Source organism: Formica exsecta, unplaced genomic scaffold (assembly GCF_003651465.1).
Source record: "Formica exsecta isolate Colony F162 unplaced genomic scaffold, ASM365146v1 scaffold155, whole genome shotgun sequence".
Taxonomy (NCBI): Eukaryota; Metazoa; Arthropoda; class Insecta; order Hymenoptera; family Formicidae; genus Formica; species Formica exsecta.
Window position 1 is genome coordinate 32,171 of NW_021848872.1, and position 24,880 is coordinate 57,050.

At 34.0% G+C, this 24,880-nt stretch overlaps 3 protein-coding genes and 1 pseudogene across 3 annotated transcripts in view; 1 reads left to right on the forward strand and 3 right to left on the reverse strand.

The window, feature by feature from the left end:
* The window catches only part of LOC115232997 (chymotrypsin-2-like), a 2,501-nt gene extending 2,124 nt beyond the window's left edge, over positions 1-377 (reverse strand). The window contains exon 1 of the mRNA XM_029803197.1: positions 285-377. Within this exon, the coding sequence (XP_029659057.1) occupies positions 285-351 (67 nt within the window). The 5' untranslated portion in view covers positions 352-377. The remainder of the gene's footprint in view (positions 1-284) is intronic.
* LOC115233002 overlaps positions 1-24,880 on the forward strand; it is a 110,825-nt gene that overhangs the window by 9,289 nt on the left and 76,656 nt on the right. The window lies entirely within an intron of this gene.
* LOC115232998 (chymotrypsin-2-like) lies at positions 4,337-7,210 on the reverse strand. The gene is made up of 7 exons (XM_029803198.1): positions 6,882-7,210; positions 6,317-6,387; positions 6,023-6,114; positions 5,769-5,910; positions 5,569-5,682; positions 5,284-5,436; positions 4,337-4,985 (listed from the first exon to the last, which is right to left on the reverse strand). The coding sequence occupies exons 1-7, from the start codon at positions 6,928-6,930 to the stop codon at positions 4,842-4,844; spliced, it is 765 nt and encodes a 254-aa protein (XP_029659058.1). The 5' UTR covers positions 6,931-7,210; the 3' UTR covers positions 4,337-4,841.
* LOC115232999 lies at positions 11,861-15,402 on the reverse strand (annotated as a pseudogene).

Below are 24,880 nucleotides of genomic sequence, written 5' to 3' on the forward strand. Positions count from 1 at the left end.
CAATGCGACCGTAAACCTATATAATAAGTTAATTTATACTGAAGATGGCCTAAAAAAGAGGCCGAAACGTCTAATTTGCATATAGAGAATAAAAAACTGTTTGCGCTCCAACTACCGCGCCTGGCTCTGATTGCCATTTCCAATTAATTTAATTTGACAGTAAAGTAAGTTTCTTGCTATAATACTTCTAAGGGGGAAGTATATCAATTTGTATTCATTTAAACGAATGCTTGTCAATGTTAAACGAATAATTGTCGGTTTGCCCCTATAGAATCATCACTCACCTTGAGAAAATGCCAATAGGCCGAGGAGACACAAGATCGTTAACGCCATCGTTTGATCGCCGACCATAGACTGTATTGTAATATGTTGATACCGCGAATTTATATACTGCTTCCAATCCACTTCCGTATAAGTAGTCCAATGATTGACAATTTTTTCTTGTGAAATCTAGATTAGATAGCTCGATTACGAAGTAGTATATCGGAGATGTTCTACCGAGATTGATAAGGATTGGCAGATCAATCGTTTTTTGATAAAAACGTGATTGCGACACTGAGATTTTAGATCGCACAAATCGTTCCCTTATTTTGGTTAATTGCCGACTTTATTTTATATTTTCCTTTGAGAAAGGAATCTGAGTCAATGATAACTAATTACATCTATTCTCCAATTATTATTTTACAATTTCCAACTTGTTATAATTAAAAGTATGTAAGAAGAATACTTTTTACAATAATGTATAACTGTAAATTACTATAAATAACTATCTAGATTAATTATAAGCTAGTATATTTGATTTAGAATATATGTGTAGATTTAATTTGTAATAGATAATACATATTACAATATCTTTTTAATTATCCAATTTTTTATCGTTCAATTATAACAATGATCTGTCCTGTTAACATCTGTCTCGTTGACTGATATATGAGACATTGGGTTTTCCCATATCTCTTAATCTTGCCTGATGAATCTTTAGCATGTTTCATTGAATGTGATAGAATATCGTGATCCTTCGATGATGATATGATAATCATCGCAGCGACGTCTCATTTTTACATTTCCTATAACTTATCATTTAATGAAATACATGATACTTTATAGCCATGGTAGACATTATTTTTAATCTTCGCGGAAATAATCTATCGATTAGAGTTATCGCTCGTTAATTTGTTCGCAAACAATTTATATGTTAGACTAAAATATATATATATATATATATATAATAGTTTCAATATTTGCTGACGTATTCTCGACCTAATAGTACATTTTTTTCATTAATGTCCCTTCGCGCAACATTACATTAAATTTTATGTAAATTAAATATCAAAAATAACTTTTAATATAGACCTACTAACATTTCTCCTTCACATATATTACTTTGTCAAGAACTTTAATTACTTCCTATTAAAAGTTCTATACTCGCGGCGCTAATTTCAATAGAAGGTCTCGCGAGAGATAAAAAAGTTTCGGTCATTTCTTGGCAGTTGACGATGTTTTATCAGGAAATCCTGACGGACCGTCGAACGGATAAAGGTGGGAGACGATCGATTGTTGGTTCAGGACGGCTACAGGGTATCAGTATTGCAGGATTCATCTGCGACCAACGACCCCGTGTCCTGACCACGTAATCGGTCGTACGGATGATCAAAGATTCGCGCATCGATCGAGATCACCGATGTTTTACGTGCAGAAACTTTCGATCGTGTTCGCGCGCTTAGCCTTTACCAAACTTCACGATAGCATGTTGGAGGTTTGGATAAATTTACAACTGATGGGAATGTTTAACTTTGGAACGAATTCATGATGATCGTAAATATAATTCGTGTTTCCTATTTTCTCTAAAAGAAATTACGTGATTAAAAAATTTAATGTTTAAACCTTTTCAACATTATTTATAATTAAATTGTAATGTGATATTTTTGTTGTCGCAAATTAAAAATATTATTTATTATTAATAATATTGTTTATTTTGTGAAATTTATATGCAATGATAAAGATAAGATAAGATAATAGATATAAAGATATCAAATTCTAATAATATGTTTACCAATTTATTTACGCAATATATTATACGAAATATAAATATATAAATAAGATATATAAATAAGATCGTTTATCAACTGTGATAATGACAACTCCATTGCTTGATAAAAATATTTGATGCGATAAAAAAATCATTTTCGACAATTATTTGAACGAAGCGTTTTTAAAATGTTATGATATGAATCAAAACTAGAAACTTCTCAATCACATAGTATAGCTTAGATAGCAAGTATGATTTAATTTTATTATAGGTCAGCTTATCTGATAAAACGTGCTTTAGCGCCATTCAATATTTACGGAAATCGTTTAATAATAGTGTCGCGATAAGTATCCTTATTTTAGCAACTATAATAGTTATAAATGTAAAAAAAATAAGATAAATAGATTATATAGAAGAAATTAAATTATTATGTAGCGGTAGTTTTTAGACTGTGCATATAAATCTTCGCAATTTCGTAAATACTCTTGTAGGGACACATTACAAACGCATATTGTTCATACAGAGGGATTTATTTTCTTACGTCGACAAAGTTTGTCTTCGCATGCATTATTCAAGTGTAAATGGAATAAAAGGATCAAAGGTTGTCCGAGAACAACGAGATCTTTCTTGCTAACGCATTCCAGAAAAATCCGAGAGCACGTTTTTTCTCTTCCACGCGTAAAATCGCCAAGATTTTCAAACAAAAGACAAGCGCTTAAAGAGCGAAAAGATTAGTGAGAAGAAGTACAAAGTACGTATTTTCCGAGCAATTATTTATGCGACAAGAAATATGTATAATTTTTGTCATAGATACTACCATTTTCATTGCAATGGATTACCGTATTTTTTATATATATTAAAGTATATGTTTTATATTTTTGCTAATAATCTCTGCTCACGAATAAAATATGGTTCTGAGTAGATATAGTGTGTACGTGTGTGTGTGTGTGTGTGTGTATGTGTGTTTTCATATTTTCAATAATAACTATTTATTTTAATCTATTTAATTTCATTAAATTTTTAATTTGTATATCTTAACTATTTACTTTTGAATATAGTTTATTGTGAATCCATTTAATTCAGGTCATAATGATTAAATCGTAACCACAGCGCAATACAGATACGCTTATCAACTATCAGAACGTCGCGAACCATGGATGATAAATTCACTACGCATTACTTCGCGATTTTTTTAACAATTGCGCGATTTATTGGGGTACATTGAACTTTGACAATACCCTCGCTCTCGAGCGACCGTCAGAAACGGTTCAACGAACGCGTACAGTACCGCTTTTCTTCTTTCTTGCTCTCGTCGTTGGGAAAAATAGTTGTGGCAGCTATGTTATCACAACGCTACGCGCATGACCTGCCGCGATAAAAGAACATCGATTGCCAGTTTGTGCAAAGTCTCCGATTTGTTTTCGTGATTGTACGTCGTTAATTAATGCTCAACATCGCGCGTTCGTAAGTTTGTTTGTACAACTTTGATACGATACGTGCTCATTTTCTTTCTGCGTTTTGCTCTATTCTCAAGGGACGGTGTCTCGAAGCAATCTTATCTTTTATTAGAATTGAAAAAATTATGTGGCACAATTAGTGACGCATTTAATAATAATAGCAATAACTAAAGCGATAGTTTTTACGCAAGTAAGCAAGCGAATTGTGCTTTTGTATGATATTATATTTTTAGTGTGAGAATAAAGCATGATTTTAATTTGATAAAATTAATAAATTTTGAAAATTACTGAAGATGTGGTCCTATATTCAATCAAACTGTCTAATAAATACATTCATACCTACGAAGAATAATATAATTTTGGCGCTCTTTATCCAGCGCACAATGGCTCTCATTTACCCGTTCTATTTTATTTATTTGTAAATATTAATAGAGATAATATTCACTCTATAATTTTAATTTTTTTTGCTATCTGATTAAATTTGATAACGTAAAGATTTCTTTTTAAGATATAAGATAATTCCAATTTCTATTTATTGCCATTCTTATTTTTTTATCTCAGCTAATTCTTTGGATTAAAGCATATGGATTATTCATAAAAATTAACTAATTAGATTAAACTAACTAATAATTATTTTAATTATTATATATCAAATATTATGTTTTTAATCTATATATACGTAATTTATACAGAAATTAAATGTTTACAATCTAAAGAAAGATTGAATTAATCTATTTACACATTCAGCTTATCTCAATTTTATAATCTTAGATGTTACAGTCTTTCCGCTAATTCTGGGAGTTTCTATATTTATTATTTATTATTTGTAAGTATTATTTATTATTTATAAATGGCCAATTATTTAAAATATATTTAAAATGAACGTTAATAAATGAAAAAAAATTTGGGCACGGTTATTGTAGACCTTTAAACTCTCTTTCTCTCTCTCTCTCTCTCTCTCTCTTTTCTCTCTTTTTTTCTCTCTTTACGGACAACGTTTAGTATCTGCACTAGTGTAGCAATACAATTACAAATGTGTGTGTGTGTGTGTGTGTGTGCGTGCGCGCTTATATTACAATTTTCTTATTTATAAAGTACTATTTGTGACTCATTTCCTGCGTTTATAATGATAATTTTTATTATGCTAGCAATATCAGTTTAGCAAGACATAGCACGATTTAACGTATATATTTCAGAATAACGAATTTTTTATCCGTAGAAGACAAGATACTCAAGGTACCTATTATTGACGATACACTTATCGCAATGTAATAAAACGAAAAAATAAATATAATCTAATGTATTCGATATCTTCGCAATTGGCGATCGTAGGTCTGTATGAATATCAATTGTATTTACACGGCATTTTTCTCGATCCAGTCAATGTACGAAGGTATGCGGGTGAACACAGTCGGATAGTCGGTAAGGGAGCAAGCTTTTGCCCATGATACAAGCCCAACAAGTTTTCCATTAACAATCAAAGGACCGCCCGAGTCACCCTGCAAAGAAGATTAAAGTGCTTTTTTATCTTTTTTTAACGATTTGTGCATGCATAAAATATTTGAAGTTTAACGCTTGTAAAGTGATACAACCCTTTACACAACTGTTGCTCTTTCTTTTAATTCTTTGCCTATTATGTATATTTCGCAAAAAGTATCACAATTAACTATTTTTCGTAATTGTTTAACTTACCTTTTTTTTTGACTTATAGTTTAATAACTTTTTTTGTACCTATTTTCACTAAGGATTAATTATATTGAAAACAAGTAATAACTCAAATGATTTTACACAACTTACTTTGCAAGATCCTCTGCTAATGTTTGGATCGTTGGCACAGATATGAGTGTCATAGATATTATACAACATCTTGCTGTACATATTCTTGCAATAATCCTGATCGGCTATGTAAATGGTAGCCTGTTGTAAGATGTTGGAGCCAGGTCCGTCTTGCTATAATTTATGTACAAGCGCGAGATTAACGAGTTAAATACGGTGCTAGAATTATGCTGCTGCATTAATTTCGGTAAATATATCTAAAAACCACAGTAAGAGCTACGCAGAGAAAATTGATGCTACACTTACCGATATTCTTCCAAATCCGGAAACTCTTGCCGCGGTACCTGGCTGGACCGCTTCGTCTTTATTGGGAAGATTTACGAATCCAATATTACGCGATGGCCTAAACGGGGAGAACACCTAAAAAGCAAAGTGCGTCAACGATGAGAAACGATGATATCGAAATTCCAAGAAACAGTTGGTATAATATTTACGAGATAATTTACCTTGATCAATGCAACGTCGTTAAGCCACGAATTAGAAGGATCATATTCTTTATGAAAAATAATCTCTTTAATTGCATGCTTTACGCCCGAACGATTCAAATTTACGGTGCCAACGACGATTATGATATCTGCAGGTATCTTACTGTAAAAGCAGTAATATTAATTAAAATATGAAATTATTAAAAACAACTTTAAATACATAAGCTGTGATATTTCATATATGATATTTTAAAATTTATGTCAAAATTAATTACCCATCCACGCAGTGAGCGGCAGTGATAACATAATGTTTATTAAGGATAGATCCTCCGCAAAAATGAAATAAATTTTTTGTCTGCAAGGAGACCTAGAGTGAAATGAATTTAAGAAATTAATTTTATCTCATGTGTATATAGAGTTTTCTATTTTTCTGCATTTAAATAATCAAATATATATAGAACGTCAGTGCTGTTTATATCGGTATTTGAAGCGCTGAAACTAGATCTGCAATATAAGAAAGAAATTTTATATAGGAAGGTAATGTTATTTCATGGATCGCTAGAACTCACCTGATACGGTATCTCACCCGACGCTACATCTTTTCCATTTATGATTCGTGATTCGTACTGCAGTACGGCAGCTGTTGACACAATATTAAACTTATTTGAGCTAAGGCTTTTACTATAGAATTTATTTTGTTTTCTTCTATATTTTAATATAATTGAAAATATATATTGCTAATATAGCGCTTACTTAAATTTCATTGAAAATCTATAACTGTCTATGATAACATTTATTATCTGGCATTTATTGCCTTTTATTTTATATATTTATTAATTTCATTTAATTTTATGAAAATATATATTTCTGATTTTTGTCAATTATATTTCGATATGAGGAACTACTTTAATTTATATTGATTTGTATTAATTTTATTAATAATTTACAATATAATTCAAATTTTTCTGCTTTCTTAAAAAAAGTATCAAATTTATGTGTGTAAAATAGATACTTAATCGAAAATTAGATGATGTATGTATTATGTATCACGTATATATTTTATTTATATATGTATAGTGTGTGTAATTTATCATGTAGATATCATATGTGATTCTATCATTATGTTTTACTTACATTGGGAAATAGACGTTACGCTAAGAAGACATAAAGCTGCGAACAACATCTTAAACGACAATAACCACGATTGGATTTAGACAAATATATATATTTATCGGATAACGGTTGGCACGAACGCTAACAATGCATTGATTAACAAACAATTATATATGTGGACATGGCAGATTAGATAAATAATTTAATCACCGATGGATTCCGATTACTTCTATGTCGGCTTTTCGCTTATCAGTATATTCGCAATTTAGATACGGGCGTATTATCAAATATGAAGAGTTCTTTGACATAGTATCTTTAGTTGCGGGCAATAGATAAACACACATGAATTCTAATCCCGGAAAGAATTAAGAACTAAGAACTGAAAAATGAAATCGCGAAATAAAGTAAAGTTTTATTTGCATGTGATACAAATAAACAAATTTCAATTATACATATTTTCTTTATGTTTTTTGCACATATAAAAAAATAATATGCATTTTATAAATATATATTTTTTGCGAGTTTATAATTCAATTGTGTTATAAAGACATTTATTAAATGGCATAATAACTTTTTTGCAAGATTTTTGTATATAATATGCATTATAAATTACAATTATTTGTCGGAGATATTGTCTTCATTATATAAATTCTGAACATCTCATGATTGATTGATTGATATTTATATCTGCGAAGATTCTTTTAAGTTCAATAAATTTTATGATTGCTAATTATCATGATTGTCTTATCAGATTGCATCACAAAGATATAATAAACACATTTCAACCACATTTATTTTATGCATTTAGTGGAAACAAAACATAACTTTGATAATATTGTGAGAAATGAAGATAAGAAAAAAGGAAATATATATATTTCCTATATAACTTTATATATAAGTAGAATTTTTATACAGTCTTCAATGCCAAAACGATAAGAGAACATTTATTCATCGGAATTGTGTACCGTGCGTATAGAAAAATATTGTAATATCGATATAGATATAACATCGGGGGATTATATCGGATGCTGATCTCATTCTTTATAGATTAATTTTACACGTAGCTAAAAGCATCTTTTTTATAGTACGAAACTTATTTTATTTGGCATCTGATAATAGCTAATGGACAATAATTCGCCTAAATGTACGAGAAATTTTTATTTCAAAATGTCGCTAGAATTTTATAAGCATTACAAAACAGCGCTTTTAAAATCCTTCTCGCAGTTCTTTATTTCTGCATCTAACGCGTTAAGATGAACAAGTTGTGCGCTGTTTTTCTCTAATTAGGATAAAGTAGCCGTCAGTCAATGTAGCGTATCTCCGGTGGTGTCATAACCCATTATGAAGGCACCTGGTTGAGTGACCTTTCGATCGATATACCAGGACAGATGCGAAACTGCATCCAAGGCGACGTTGGCTCAGCTCCAGATACTTCGAAAGCCTTATTCGTGCTGATAATGCTGTAGAGATATTATTTTTTTTTACGAGTTAAACGCGCCGCCTTTAACCGAAGAGTTTTGAATAATGCAGCGTTAATTTCGATTTTTTAAATCTCATTGTCAGTTTGCTTACGTGTCATCTTTAAACTGTAGAGATATACACAATTCCATGATAAATATAAATACTAATGTGTACAAATATGTGCAATTTTTTATTAATACACTATTGTCTGTATGAAATTGATGTTTGACATCCAATTTTGGAATTTTCCATGAAAGGAACGACATTTATTGGAAAACTCGTTTTGTACAAGTTTTATATTACGATACATAAGAGTGCACGCACGCGCGTGCGCAGTATATAATATAAATGAAAATATTTACGAAAATATTTTTTCTGCATAGTGGACGAATCATATTTAGTAATCTGTCAAAAATTTGGATGTGCTAGTATAACATAGCTCCATGAGAGTTGAGATAGAAAGACAAAAATTTCTCTCTAATATGTGTTATTATAACATGTATTGTATGATGCAAAATACGCTTGTTGATATCTGAAAACATAAATGTTTATGCGTGTAAACGTGTGTCATTTTATGATCTTTTATAAAAGAGAAAGATAATGCTGAAATTATTACTCGATAAGAAATACATAAGTAGAATTTAATGTATGGTAATCATTTCACGTCGAAAGATTATCGAAGAGAGAAATTTTCGAGACGTTGAAGTAAATTTTATAAGGAGCCGAATATCCGAACTTTAAGAAGATGAAAGTTTACCAAGTTCTCAGAATTTGTTATACTTCATTCCACTCTGAACTTCGCAATGTCGTCACTGAATTCGTCTGTTCTGGAGGCGCCATCTTTCTTTATCACGAAATCTTGACAGATAGCAGTGGGAACGAAATGCCTGGATTCCAAGGTACGGATCGATCGATTCTCCCTACCTAATGGAATGCAGTCTGGCTGGTTAAAATCGAACTATCGAATGTGCAGATAATTACGCTGCTATAAGTGAAAAGATTCTTTGTGTAAAAATATGTGTCGAGATCTTTTGAATTTTAAAATTCAAGATATTGCGTTTCTAAAAATGTGATTTCTAATTTGTCGCTGAAAGTAACAGAAGGACTGCTTGCGTGAGACGTAACAATACGTCCCACAGTTTCACGATTCTTGATTAGACTTAGAGATTCTGTAATCGTGATATCTTGGAGTGTAGTAGGAAGCAAAAGGTCGATCGATCCTACCGACCAAGAAGAGATATTGAGAACCGCTGTTCCAGGACTCACCTGCGTCCGACGACCCCCATATCCGGAGCTTTTCATCGATCATACAGGTAGTGAAACGGTCTGACTCACGTGTGCAATCCTATACTTAATTCATTAATGTACATGATTGTGAAATTATTCAGACTGCTCTCAAACTATTTAGATTCGCGGAAATAAACCATATACAAAGTTAAAAATGTCCGATGTGGTAGTTAGACATGCGCTATTTTTTGTTAACAAAAAAGATTTCTAAATGTATTCTTTCTAATCATAAAGCACGATTATGTGTGAGTACAGAAGATATAGTTAAAATATTCTGATATATATTATTATTTTTCTCTATTAACGTTTTATATCAATATCAATGTCAATAATTTTTTTAACGAGAAAAATCGTATTGTTTTATAAGAAATATGTCAAAATATCAGAGTTATATCTTTTAGAATGTTATATAATCAAGAGAAAATAGAGTTGCGATCAAGTGAAACAATTATTATAAATTAACATATGTGCATCATTTATATATCTTTGTATAATGCACATAAAGAATTAAAGTTGACTTAAATCCAAGCAAACAATCCCGTAGAAACTTCCTGCGTTGTAATTGTTAACAGTTATATATAGTATCCAAGGGAGCAGTAAGGGGAAACGCGAATTACAGTGCAAAGTTTATCGAAGGAAATACAAGGAATCAGAGAAAATCCCTCTTTTAAATTTAGGATAATCACATATTTCTCACGTCAATTGTTTAAGGTGTAGGATATTATCTTTTTATGTATATTCTATTCTCTCATTCTCGCTTTTTATAATAATTTTACACATCGGTGATCGCGCTCCAATTTTTCTGCATATAAGTATGCAAACTGGTAGCGCCGAATAATGCTATGTGGGTGTTTTCAATATCGCCTTTACGGCCTGTCGTAAAAACAAAGAGCACCGACGCGACATGTCCTCCGTAAACGATTTCTCTGTTTGATTTATAACGTCTTATAAGTTAGCGGAACAAAATGAGCAGAATCAATTCTAATTAATATTTTTATTTGTTGCTCATTTGTTGCTAAAAAGTTGCCAAAGAAAAAAATTTGTTGCTCTGTAAGTTTTTAAAAACAAATGATGTTTCGCTAAAGGAAGATTAAGTTAGCGGAATAATATATATATAGCAACAAAATTGTACATAACAATAATATAAGAATTTGTTGCTAATTTGTTGCTCTCGAAATATGCAAGTTCCGAATTTGTTGCTTGCAAAATAAGTATAAATAATGCCGAAAAGCCGCACAGCGTGCAAACTTACAAGAGTAAACAATCAGAAAAAAATTTGTTGCTCGCTTAAATTTGATACTGACGTATTGTCTGAATTTGTTGCTCTCGAAATATGCAAGTTCCGAATTTGTTGCTTGCAAAATAAGAATAAATAATGCCGGAAAGCCGCACAGCGTGCAAACTTACAAGAGTAAACCACCAGAAAAAAATTTGTTGCTAGCTTAAATTTGATACTGACGTATTGTCTGAATTTGTTGCTCTCGAAATATACAACTTCCGAATTTGTTGCTTGCAAAATAAGAATAAATAATGCCGGAAAGCCGCACAGCGTGCAAACTTACAAGAGTAAACAACTAGAAAAAAATTTGTTGCTCGCTTAAATTTGATACTGACGTATTGTCTGAATTTGTTGCTCTCGAAATATACAACTTCCGAATTTGTTGCTTGCAAAATAAGAATAAATAATGCCGGAAAGCCGCACAGCGTGCAAACTTACAAGAGTAAACAACTAGAAAAAAATTTGTTGCTCGCTTAAATTTGATACTGACGTATTGTCTGAATTTGTTGCTCTCGAAATATACAACTTCCGAATTTGTTGCTTGCAAAATAAGAATAAATAATGCCGGAAAGCCGCACAGCGTGCAAACTTACAAGAGTAAACAACTAGAAAAAAATTTGTTGCTCGCTTAAATTTGATACTGACGTATTGTCTGAATTTGTTGCTCTCGAAATATACAACTTCCGAATTTGTTGCTTGCAAAATAAGAATAAATAATGCCGGAAAGCCGCACAGCGTGCAAACTTACAAGAGTAAACAACTAGAAAAAAATTTGTTGGAGCAACAAATTTTTTTCTTTGGCAACTTTTTAGCAACAAATGAGCAACAAATAAAAATATTAATTAGAATTGATTCTGCTCATCCTGTTCCGCTAACTTATAAGACGTTGATTTATATCCGAATATCTCAGCGATATCAATGTGTTAGACGAATTTTTATTTTTCTTTCCTAAGCACAATCGATACTCGTTGATGAATGTTATTTTCTTATTCGCGTGCGAAAATCATCCGAAAATGAACATCTTTTTTTAGTATGATGATGCTGACGATTATTACTTTTCGTAAAACGGAAAGTGACATTATGAAGTGTAGCATTTTAACAAACGCGTCAGTTCTCTGTTTACAAAGCTCTACACGCCTGTGCGCGTGTGTGCGAGATGTAGAAATTAACGTCGGACAGAAATGAGAGAAAATGGATGTAAATGGTTCTTTTAGTCGTTTTTGAGAGAAGTGTTTGTTAATTTCTCTGAAACAATTTCGTGCACTTGACGTATGCTGTCGGAATGGTTCAACGGTTTGCTTTGACCCACTTTTCTCTTTTGATCCATTTATTGTTAGGATATCGACCGCAGCAACAGCAGGACGTGCAATGCATATATAATATTTTCAATTTATTTGGACGGTTGTTTTAAATTCACACTTATTGCGTTGTTTACTCATTTTAAACTAGAGAAATAGATATTAGCACGCGTAAATAATCGTACAAGCTTTTATGATATTAATTTTTAAGAAATCTGATAAATAATATGTTGTTTCTTTATAATATAAAGAAACTTTAGGAAAATATCTAGTATTAGCATATATATACAATATACATACATATATATTCCAAGAAGTTACGCATTTATAGTTTAAAATATAATTACGCTACGTCAGTTCGTGACACGTGTGTCGTTAAACATCAAAACTGATTTTTTTGTTTCGCGTATTAATTATTTTAATTCACACAGCGTACTTTCTGATCCAATTGACGTATGATGGAACGCGTGTGTAAACGGAAGGATATACCGTGTCAGAGCAACGGTATGATCACGAGACGAGTCCGACGAGCTTTCCATCAACGGTGAGAGGACCGCCGGAATCACCCTAAAATAAAAAATGCATTGCTCTAATTTGGTTATCTAAATATTACGAGAATCTAATTTAAAAAATCACGCGCAAACGATATGATTTATTTTTTAGATTATTTCAATATATGTTTCTTTTTGTTAGTATAAAGTTAGCTCATAAATTATTTTTGTTGTTAATTTAATTACACTGATAATGAATAATAACGCACTTTTGCTTCGTTTGGCCTAGCTGTCACGCGGTTTTGCTGCTAATTAAATTGAATTACAAAATGTGACGAGGAAAACCGATGATGCTTCATTAATGATACGAAATAATCAATGGCGCGTGTCGATCGATATGCGATAATCGTCAAACATTTTTCGAATTTATTTGTTATCAAAAAATAAATTAACTGATAAATTAATTGATAAAAAAATATAGTATTGATAAATAAAAGATTACAATCGCGATGAGTCCACACAATACAATTGCCGCCGATACGATAATGATATATCGGGCTTATCAAAAGACATTTAGACCACGTTATTCAATTCGAAATACGTGAAGTTACATTGAGACGTTGTGCTTAAAAGTCATTAGATAGGACGGCGAGTTGAAGCTTTGCGTGTAAGAAGAATGGTGCGAGTTAAGTAGTTAATGACTGTATCTAGGCAGACAGCGTTAAATTGCACGTGCGGCCAGTACTAATGACAGTGATGTTACTGCAAAGCTTTGTAAATGGTTTACCTTGCACGAACCCCTTTCTACGGTTGGCTCGTTTGCACAGATATGCGTGTCGAAAATATTTTTCGAAGGTTTCGCATACATATATCTGCAGTAGGCTTGATCAGCTACTTTAATGTTAGCGACGTTTAATTCATTGGTCCTGTTTCCGTTATGCTGTAAGTGCAAAGTATAAATTGAATACGTACATGACGTTTTAAAATAAATTTGAGATGCGACTTTCCGTACATTTTTAGTTTAATGTTAATAAATGCCTAACCGTTTAAATTATACATTTATCAATAAATTATTCATTTATTCTCTTAAATAGAATCAGTGTATTATCATTAATAATATTGGTTTCAGTTATAAATGTAGTACTGCAAACAGTGAAATCTCGCTAAGAAAAATTATGTAGCGGTAATGGCTGATTTTTCAATGAAATCTTACCGTTATAATCAGTGAAATACATAAGACGGAGGAGCAAACTGTGAGTCTTTCCACTGAAAATCAGTGAAATACTGTCTGACTTTTGGTGAAATCTTGTCACTGCTTTAATCAGTGACATGTTTGCTAATTTAGTTTAAGAGAACGGAGACTTACCCATAATCTGCCGTATCCTGATACGATTGCTATTGAATTAGTCTTCACAGTTTGATTTTGCTTCGGTAATATGACGGGGGACACCAAAGTGGAAAATTTAAATGGAGATTTAAGCTAAAAATGAACATTTTTTTTTATATAAACGTTTGGTTTGATCTTTATTTTCTAAATTACTCAATTTACGTGAAAACAATTAATTGTCGACATTAATTTAATTAACACTACCTTAAGTAAAGCGATATCATTGAGCCATGAGTTGTCGCGATCGTATCCTTTGTGTATATAAGAGGACTCGATGAAATGCACTGCATGCGGTTTTCGTAAATCCGTCGTTCCCACGGTGGCCGAGATAAGCTTGATATTTTTACTGGAAAGAATATATCTTTGTGAAATAATTTATATCTTGAAGTTTTCCTTGAACTTTGAATCTCATACACCTACCCAAACACGCAATGAGCGGCGGTCAACACGTACTTTTGATTCAGTACAACACCACCGCAGAAGTGATGTCCCGTTTTGATAGTCTGGAGAGAAACCTGAAATGATATATTTTCTACTTCACAATTCGAGACATAGAAATTTCTCGTGTATTATTACAGTACATATTGTCTATCTTTATTTATAATTGATTCAGCTTTCTCTACTGCTAAATTAAGAAAGTTAATTCAAGACTCGATGCTAACAGATGTTGCGCATATTTATTTCGATGCTTTTAAAACGATACGATTAATATTACGATTTTGATAATGGTTTGTTAGTAGTTTACCTGATACGGGATTTCACCTGGCTTAGCATTTCTTCCTCCCACAATCCTGGGATCTAACGTGATTAATGCACCTGTGTACATAACATTTATTATATGTGACATTTATATAAATTTGGTAAATTTATTAATTTAAGTAATTACATTAGAGAAATCAACTTGTCTATTACTTACCATGAGAAATAGCCAAGAAAGAAATTAAAGATAATAACGTTCGCGTCATGGTTAATCGTCTCCTGCGTTATTGCTAATACTGTTTATTACAAATATATAATGACATTTTTGATATGTCAATCGTATGTATTTATATCGTCGGTAAAATTATGTTTTACATTACACAAGATTAGATAGAGAGATCACTTATTGATATTTAAAATAGTGTTTGATTTATCATGGCCATATTGTCATATCTTTTAAATATCTAATTTTTTTTATCTTTAATAAACATTGATAAATGCTCGATATCGTACAATCGTATTTCTTACGTACTCAAATCTGAAAATAAATATATGCAAACGCGCGCGTGCAAAGATATATTAAAGTAGTTATCTTTTAATACACAATACTAACAAATTCCGCAAAAAAAAAAAAAAAAAAATTTCTCTGCAGTTTTTCTTAAAAATATTTGTTACATAATTTTATATTTTCGTGACTCTTCGCATTCACCTTCACAACTTTGTAAGCTTTAGTTTTAAAAGTTTAATATATAAAGTATTATTATATAAAGTATAGTTTACATCTCAGGATTACCGGCTGAACGTGACATGCAGTAGAGCGAGCTAAATGTAATGCCACGGCAAACTTGTAATGTGGAAGTAACATACCAATGCATCTCGTCGAAGTTTGCTGCGATTAAGAACTTTGGCAATATTGTATAATTTATAATAGAGTATTTTAAGCTGGATAAGCTTAGTTAGAGCTATGCCGAAAATGCTTATGCTTAGTGATAGCAAGAATAAGTATTATCAGTATTAATAATCACTGACGATTCTCGTCGCAATCTTCACTTTGTTTTCAAAGTTTCTGTAATTAAAAACTTTAGTAATTTTATACAATATATAATGGAGAATTTTAGGATTGATAACTATCATATTTGACGACGCTATTCTGAATATTGTTTCCTAATGTTCTGAGATTAGAAAGATAGAAATATTTAAAATATTATCTGAGTACTAAGATAATTGCAGTTGATGCGTTCTCTTCCCTCAAGTTCGTCGGTTATTATTTTCTTCTTCTTATCGGATGGCTTTTTATCGATTATATAAATTACTGCACACGATTATTGAATTTGCATCCTTGTTGGCGTTTTAATACTTTGACGAAGCAGAGACCTTGTTGCGAGTTATTTGCGGTTTAGAGAGCATCGAGAAATAGTGAGATAGTCCGTTTCGCTGTTGCCCATCATATTATCGCGATAGAGAGCGAGCCATTTGAATTTGCATGAGGTTGCGCGCTGGCAACGAGAGGAAGGGAAAGACAATCGGTATCGATAGTGTGCGATACCTGACGATCAGGAATGGATGTCACGAAACTTAACGATTTACAGACAGAACGCCCGTTTAACCGTCTGTAAAATGTTACCCAGGTTCATCGAGAAATTCTCCCCTCGCTTGCAAACCGCGCTCTCTCTTTCCTTTGCGACGGAAAATTATGCAAATTGAAGGAAAGTTTCGTTTCTCGCGTGCTCGAGCGGGGGAGTCTTGAGCGAAAGGGCTCGAACGGAGTTATTTCCATAGTACGCAGAGGATTAATGCAGTGGTTACTAGTGTCCGGTTCGTATTTCCAGCAAGAGGGATGGCACTCGATCGGTCATCGAGCACGTCGAAACGATTTTAACCCTCCCGGTCTTGTCGGGGCGCGCGGCTGAAGTCCGCGTATCCGTTCGAGTAAAATATTGCTTTACGCGAAGGTCGTGGCGACGTAGAAAGGAGAGAGGAAGGAAAACGGGGGTTTGAAAGGGGAAAGAGAGAAAGAGGACTCGCCCGGTTGGGTACAACCAAGCTACGAGGGAGGCGAGTGGGAAAAAGCCCTCTGCAATTGCAATCCGGACAAATATCCGGAGTCGAGATGAACGACGAACAAAGAGAGAGAGACGGAGAAAGAGAGAAGGAGAAAATGAAAGAGAGAGAGAGAGAGAGAAAGAGGGCGTAGAGGGGAAAGAGGAAGAGAGAAAGAGAGAGAGAAGAAGAACAGCTGGTGCGTTTTATTACATCTCGCCATTTATCTCGCGGCACTTCGCACTCCGGATTAGCGATAATTGCTCGCTCGGTCGTAGCACCTTCATCATCGATTTTTGCTCGCACGACACAATCAGGCTTTTAAATTTATTATTCCGCGAAAATTCTACGCGTGAAAATGCGTACGCTTTTCGTATCTCTTTCTCTCTCTCTACCACCACCGTATGAAATAACACCGTGCCTTCATCGATTACGTCGATATCAAATATGTCGCTCTCACTCCTGGGGAAAGTTCGCGCGTGTGCATGCAACACGAGTGCGGACTTATTCGAATTTGCAACAAGTACTAGTTCGATATCCCGTTGAGACATTGAAGTACGAATCTCACGTAGATTCCATAACGTTCTTGTTACCCGAAGTTGGTGGATTTCTATGGCAGATAGATGTAACGCGGACCAGATGTGGAAAATTCAAAATTCAGCAGCTCTCAGTGACTTCGAGATAACGTTCGTATAATATTTGAGCTTGTTAAAAAATGAAGATAGAGAGTCTCGGAAGAAGGAGAGGGGCAGTGGACTGCTACACTGATAGTTATTCACACAACGTTGAATCTGCGTCGGGATATTGTGATAAGTCGAAGGTATGACGGTTCATCCTTCTTTGCATCTGGTTTTTAGGCTCGTACACGCTTATCGTACGCTCTTGTACGTGCATCATTTTTAACCAAATTTTGCATATGTGCGATTTCGTAACTTTAGATAAAACGATCGGTTACTTTCCGGTCAAATGCAGGACTACAACTGACAGAAAACTTTAAAAAAATTTTCAGATATTGTAATAATATTTGCGATTTTCAAGGAAAACAATTTTCATAAAAATTATTGGATTGATTGCATAAACACGATAGGAATATTCTTGTCAAGAATATCACGGAATATGAAGACGCACGTGGACGGATAGTACCTGCGCCTGCACAGGAAACGAGCTTTCGATCCTCTCTCAAATCCAATATGTCCGCGTGATGGATTTTCGTTCAACCTGGAACGACCGAGTGCGGGAGAGCGAGACTAATCGCGTTCCTTGCTCGCGCGTTTATAGCGCCGATCGTGCGCCATTATTCGATTCATCGTGTATCGATAAATCTTGGTCGCCATGGAAGTTCTTAATCCACGGACTTATCGAGCTTGACGCGTGAGAGAGACGCTCTTTCGGAGAGAGGTCGGCTTTCATCACCTTGTCATGATTAATTAACACTTTGAACGTGGGCGACGAGTTAAGTCGTACTCCATCACCTATGTAACTTGCCCGCGTTGTATTTTACATCTTCCTTCAAGGTTTTTATTCATCCGAAAAATTTTAATGTCATCACATCGAATATCGATTTAAACTACAATGCATCGTCATGTTACTTAGCATTCTCTTGAGCTACATAAATAGAAATTTTTATCTTTTTAGTACGTTCTCTTCTGTGAATGTAGCTTGCAATAATATTCATTCATGCAATCTAATTTATTTTTATTAATTAATGACATCTAGTAAATATATCTATTATGTTGATTATTTATCTATTAATATCCTTTTATTATATAGTTATTTACTCTCTTTAACGAACTTCCAACAACGTAATCTACAGCGATGCAGGCTTCGTTGAAGCAAAATATATGATACAACGTGGGCGCGACACGGGACCGCAAAGGATGATAACTCCCTCAGGGCGCGAGAGCCATAATCACAACCGGCTTGCGCAAAGAGCAGAAGCGTCAGACGGGGTCGGGCAGTGGATCAATCATCTAATACGAGCTATGAATACTGTACATGTTCAATTATAACGTTGTAAACAGGACTCTCGCGAAATAATTTATCAGCGAAATACCGGGGCTAAAAATTATTTACGCCCGGGTTAATCGACTCATATGTCGCCTAAGTATATTATCATAGCCGCTATGCTCAGAACAGCCTGCTAACTCAAGGGATTCAATATTACAGTCTCGTAATTCTCGGCGCCTGAGGTAAACGCTATATTTCACGAATAAGTGGCGGAAGGACGGAAACGAACTGCCGGATATTCGCCGTAGCATCTCGTTTCCTTCCTGTCTTAAAATGCAATGCAATCCAATCCTTGAGATTGAGTATCGTTAAAACCACTCGTCTTTATACTATCGGATTTCACCCGTAATCTTTTTCATTCCTCAAAGTGGCCCGAACCCTCGGTATGCCGTTACTTACGGCGTCAGAGACGCGTATGATGCATTTCTGAACGTGACTGCATCCTCGGGATGAGAAGGAAAGTAGCTACGATATCTCTTTCTATCAATTTTCCATATACATGCCTCGACTGTAGTACTTTATTTCGCACATTTGCGATTGTCTTCTAAACTTTAATATTTTCCAGCAAACTGTGAGGTATATCAATTTCGGAATCAAATATTGGTTCGTTGTAGATACACTGTTTGAACTTTTAGTTCAGATAAATTTTTAAATTCGCGAAAGAAAAAGCAAGCTTATAAAAGGCACTAAATAAAGGAGAGTTATTTTCTCGGTAGAACATCTCTTTTCAATCAAAAAAGTTTATACACGCATAATAGTTGTTGTGAATCTTGTTTATGTAATGCATTATATACGTTTTTATAAAAAGACGTCAGAATCGTGAGAATAATTTCTTTTATCATGAAAAGTGTGATGTAAGGAGCGTCCCGACGTATCCGTCTTTGATTTTTCTTTCCGATATCGAAAGATCTTCTTTTGCGATAGTAATGTAACGTCTACGAGCTCGCATCTTGGGAGCCGCGAGATGGATTTGGACGAACTCGAACGCTTCCTGTTCTTTGCTCGTAACTCGGGGCATTGATCGTTCGCCGAGCGTGAAGGGAAAAAAGTGATATTCAAGCAGGAGAGAAGCGTTTTACCTCAAACGTCGCCGATACAAAGATTTTTTTTATTGATAAACGGGGTGTCTCGCGAAGAACTTGGGGTTGCTTCTCACGCGCGGCTTGGCTCGCGGTCGGAAGAACCGCGAAAAAGAGAGGAACATTTTGTCTATTTTTCCTTTTCTTTTTTTCCCTTCTCTTTCTCTCTATGCACATATTTTCGACGGAAAAAGCTTAAAACGTGTAAACGTGGTGCGATGCATTTCCGGTATATCGGTACTTTACATTAGTGGCGGTTCCTCTCTATGCACATATTTTCGACGGAAAAAGCTTGATGAGAAATTCTATGACCGCGATAGCACGCGCGGCTGTAAACGTGGTGCGATGCATTTCCGGTATATCGGTACTTTACATTAGTGGCGGTTTATACATCGGACCCGCTCCGTTTTTCTCACTCGCGGCTCCCCCGCTTTTTATCTCGACCAACTTTGTATGCTTTATTTTTGCGCTTTTGTGCCTACAGTTTTCGGATTATTAACCGACATATAGCTAAGCATTTTGTCATGCGATGTATTGTGATGCACTATCATCAATGACGTGAATAATAAGTTCGATGAAAGCTTTTTATGATGTGTGCTATTATTACCCAGTTTTTAATTTATTTTTAGATACATGTATAAATATCGCTATTTTTTCCGCTACTAGATGTACGTGTTATATATTCGATTGATAAAAAGAACTTTTTGTATTGATTTTGCACTGATAAAAAGATGAACTAGAAAACTCATTATATTGAATATCGTATAATAAATTTGGCCAGGCGTTACACATAATAGCATGCAGAGCTACTTTAATAGATGCTACGCTGCATTATATATGCCAGTAAATATATTCTGGAATGTGACGTGAGACTTTTTCATTCGAGCAAGTCACGAAAGGAATGCGCACACATTAGTGAGAAGATACAATAGATGCTATCGAATTGCGTACATGTTAAATATTCTTTATGTTTGTAATGCAAATATCAAACAGTTTTTATACGCGACATGTGCTTTGTAGAATTATTCCTATGATTTATTGAAATCTGACACTTAGTGCGTTTCTTGTGTTTCTATGATTCAAACTTTTACATAAAAGACTTTTGGCATTAATATAAAACCTCTACAAGTTTTATTTATTTTGATTTAATAGCAATTTTAACATGGCCATTCGATTATGTGTGTGTCTTTTAATAGAATTAATTTATACATGAGTTGGGAGAAATTGTTTGCCATTAAATTACACGCAATTTACATTGTACGCTTGTGTTATATATATTCGCATTCAATCTCTTTATTCAATCCCTCATCAGAATATTTACTACACAATATGCATAATGTCAATTATACATGTATATAATTAGTATTAATTTTATTTATTTATATTATTTATTTTACCAACACAATATGAGTATATTTAAACTATCAAATATAGATTGTAACATATGTAGATTATGGCAGTATTATGAATGAGCTTTCCAAAAAGCTTTTATTTTTTCTCATTGATGATAATTTAATATTATATAAATATTAAATTATCATCAATGAAACAATCGAGATCAGGGATGACTCAGCTAGATGGAGGCAAGGATGCGACTTTTACGCTACTCTATGGGTAACTCATAAAAAGCTTTCGCAGCTTGTGCAAGCTTCGCAAGCACCATCCTGTATTATCGGTGGAAGTCTTCTTTACCTACTCGTGGGATTTTATCAGAAGCTGTTGTACAGCATCTCGTGTTCTAAATATATCCTTATCAAGTTGTATTCTTATCAACGGTAAATGAAATGGAAATAATATATAAAAAAATATAATATATTTTTCTAAAATAATGTATATGCGTAGAGAAGAATTATATTTCGTTGAAAGTTAATTTATTGTTAAATTGGATATAATTTTCTATTTTATATGTAGAAATTTATGTATCTGTGGAGTGAACTTGATTCGAAAGCTTTCCTGGAGAGGACACTATTGAAAATTACTGCGAGCTTTTTCGCAATTTTTGCTCTTTCCATACAAACACACATAAAAAAAATCATGGAAAATCTAATATATACAAAGTAATAATTTATGTAGATTAATTAGAAATATGTGAAAGCAATACAAGTGCAGTTTATATTCTATAATATTTTGCAGTTATATTTTGCTAATATAATAGCAAGCAAAATAAATTAAAATGCAAAAGAAAACTATAGCGCAAAAATGTACAAAGAGAATTGTTTCTTATTCTGATATATTCTCTTATAGATGCTTATATCGGGAGAGCAGTTTACATGCCCATTTAACTTTATTTCCCTCGCTTATATACCCGCTATAATTGCGCGTCGATTCAAGTTGATGCTTGTATCGAGGGGCTTCTAGAAACGCTAATTGCCCGGTCAGATCTTTGCTGAGAACTCGTATCCGCTGTTACGACAATGAGATTTACATCTATGCCGTGGCCCATTCATGGTCGAATCAATTCTATTCAGGAAATGTAGAAGGATCCCTCCTTTTAAGGGGATTCGAGCGCGAACCGCCAGTTATCTGAATATTCGTTATAAGAAAGGGAATTTAAAATAAGGGGAAGTAAAAGAGATTGTAAAGTTTCCACGTATGTATTATATAATTGTCAACTAATCATTTTAAGATCTACCTTAAATTTCCAGTCATTAGAAATGTTCGCTACAGCATATAAACAAACTTTATCTTCGCTACTGTTTGTTGACAATGTTTAAGAACAGTAACTATTTGTTTATTTTTGTAATATTTTTTTCGTGTTTTAAACAACATATGAAATAATTCAATCAGTGCGTTGATTACTGCGAGAATCATCGATAATTGGTACCATGATACTCACATATGGCATTCAAGTGCTAAGATTTTGCCAACTTATTTATAGAGATAGACTCTTGGCAGTTTATTACAGATTTATTATCAAGACCAACGACCCGATAATCTCGAAGTAATACCGTCGTAAAAAATCTAACGTGCGATTTATTATTACAGTGTGCGTCGTGTTTTATCACTCCGGTTCGCTCTTTCTGCTAGTAAGCTCTACGTGGAGTACGCTTTGGCAAATGTAAAGACAGAATCCCCAAGGTACTGCCTGATCTATCTTCTGCCGACAGTTCTCTTCCTGTCCTCCTCTTCCGCCGCATATAACCACCCCCATTGCTCTTATTTATTTCTTTCTGTCGCGCGAAAAAATTTCTCTCTCCCCAGTTCCTTGTTTTGCTTAGCGTTCGCGCTTTTTGCTTTTGAGAGATGGAAAGAGAACGGCTTGCAAACTTGGGAACAGACGCTCCGCACTTTGCATACGGAGTGCACGTTCTGGAATATCGAAGTTAATATCACGTAACAATGAAAAGTGATTTCATCTGACGGAAGCCATTTTGACGCTTTTACAGATACCCTAAAAATCATCAACCATATTTTTTATGTGACGGAGACTTGAAACTTTTAACGAACTCGACGACGATTGTTTCCCCCTTTATATACGTTTACCTACAATCGTCCCGAGAACGTGTTCAGTTAATGAAAGGTCTGTTTTATGAAAAACAAATTGGGGATTCTTGTCGTAGACGTGAATCCGTAATAATTTTAACAAAGAATTTGTTTTAATGGTGTTCATAATTATTTCAACGCAATGAGGTTGAATAATGTTTTGCGGTACTATTATTATATTTTCATCAAGAGAATATATTAGCTTTTCATAAGAATTTTCATTAAATTGGAGCTCGAGACTTCGCATGCGTTTGAAAGAATAAAAGGCGCCTCAATCTCGCTCTCTTTCTCGAGGGTCGAGAAATGGTTATTGCTGCGGTTATCTTGAAAATCCTGCCTGCGGAACTTCTTTCTTCACACGAGATTGTAGAACGGATGCGCGAGTCTCCCGAGATCAAATACAGTTTTCTTTTCTCCTTCAAATCGTTACGGCCTATCACTTATTATTAAGAGAAATCACTTCCGGTGATATAACCACTCCCGTCGTTCTTATTTAGTCAGGATTTATAAACTAAGGCGCGAGAATATTAACATTCTCTAAAATATTCTCGAAGAATATATTTGCATCTAAAAGGAATATTCGGACCGCGATACAAAAATATGCTCGTTCGCTTTTGCCGACCATATCACCTATCCATATTTAAAAAAACCGCTTCTCTTATGTACATTCGTTTCGGTCCCTTCTTCTGTGCGAGCGTGCGAGAGCTCTCCCTTGAGAATCTGTGTATAATAACGTTGACATAGCCGACGTAGCGCGCTAAATAGACACCCCCCCATTCCGTCGTTTCATTCCTTATTCTCCTCGTATTTTGCGCTCGCGCTTTCGCTTACATTTCTCTGCGGCCTCTTCAAAACGCCGCATCGTAAATCCATCTCCCGCGTTATATATATTTCTTGGGCGGGTTACGTGCATTATTACGATTTCTACGCCCGCTACGTGGTTTCCTTTCCGTATTAGGCATAGCCGAGACGCGATCAGCAAGATGAACATTCAGGACGTTGCGCGCTTTTAAGAGTTATGCGCTGTCAGTCAGTCGGACGTATTCAAATTTCTTGAACGTTTCGTATCAAGCCGAACTGTTAAAAATTTTATCTTCGCGTGTTTTATATGTATATAGACACATATGACTTATACGCTGACATGCAAATAAAATCCTCAACTCATCCGTCAGTCGCTGTCATTTAAGCAAAATGATTTTTGTTATTTTTGTATATGTAGACAGTGCGCTTCCTCAATTCCTCCCTTAGGTATTACATCAGATTCATCTTGGATTACCTAATGTATCTTACAGCCGTATTTTCATATATCTCTTCAGTCGAGAGCATTTCGTTGTACGTGAATAGGATACTGCCAACGACAGCGCTGTGATCATCGATAACACTCGTGTAAAGGAATTATAATATATATAATGGATATTACATTACAATCGTTCGCTTTAAATAAAAGAGAATGTTTCGAATGTAAGAGAAATTTAATATCCTTCAACATGGTGTTTCTATTATCACTCT

What these genes read in the sequence shown, in the direction of transcription:
- LOC115232998 (XM_029803198.1), bottom strand. Translation starts at nt 6,930, where the DNA reads ATGTTGTTCGCAGCTTTATGTCTTCTTAGCGTAACGTCTATTTCCCAA. An exon ending in ACGACGTTGCATTGATCAAG is followed by an intron (nt 5,683 to 5,768) that starts GTAAATTATCTC and finishes TTTGCTTTTTAG; the next exon opens with GTGTTCTCCCCGTTTAGGCC. An exon ending in CCGGATTTGGAAGAATATCG is followed by an intron (nt 5,437 to 5,568) that starts GTAAGTGTAGCA and finishes CATAAATTATAG; the next exon opens with CAAGACGGACCTGGCTCCAA.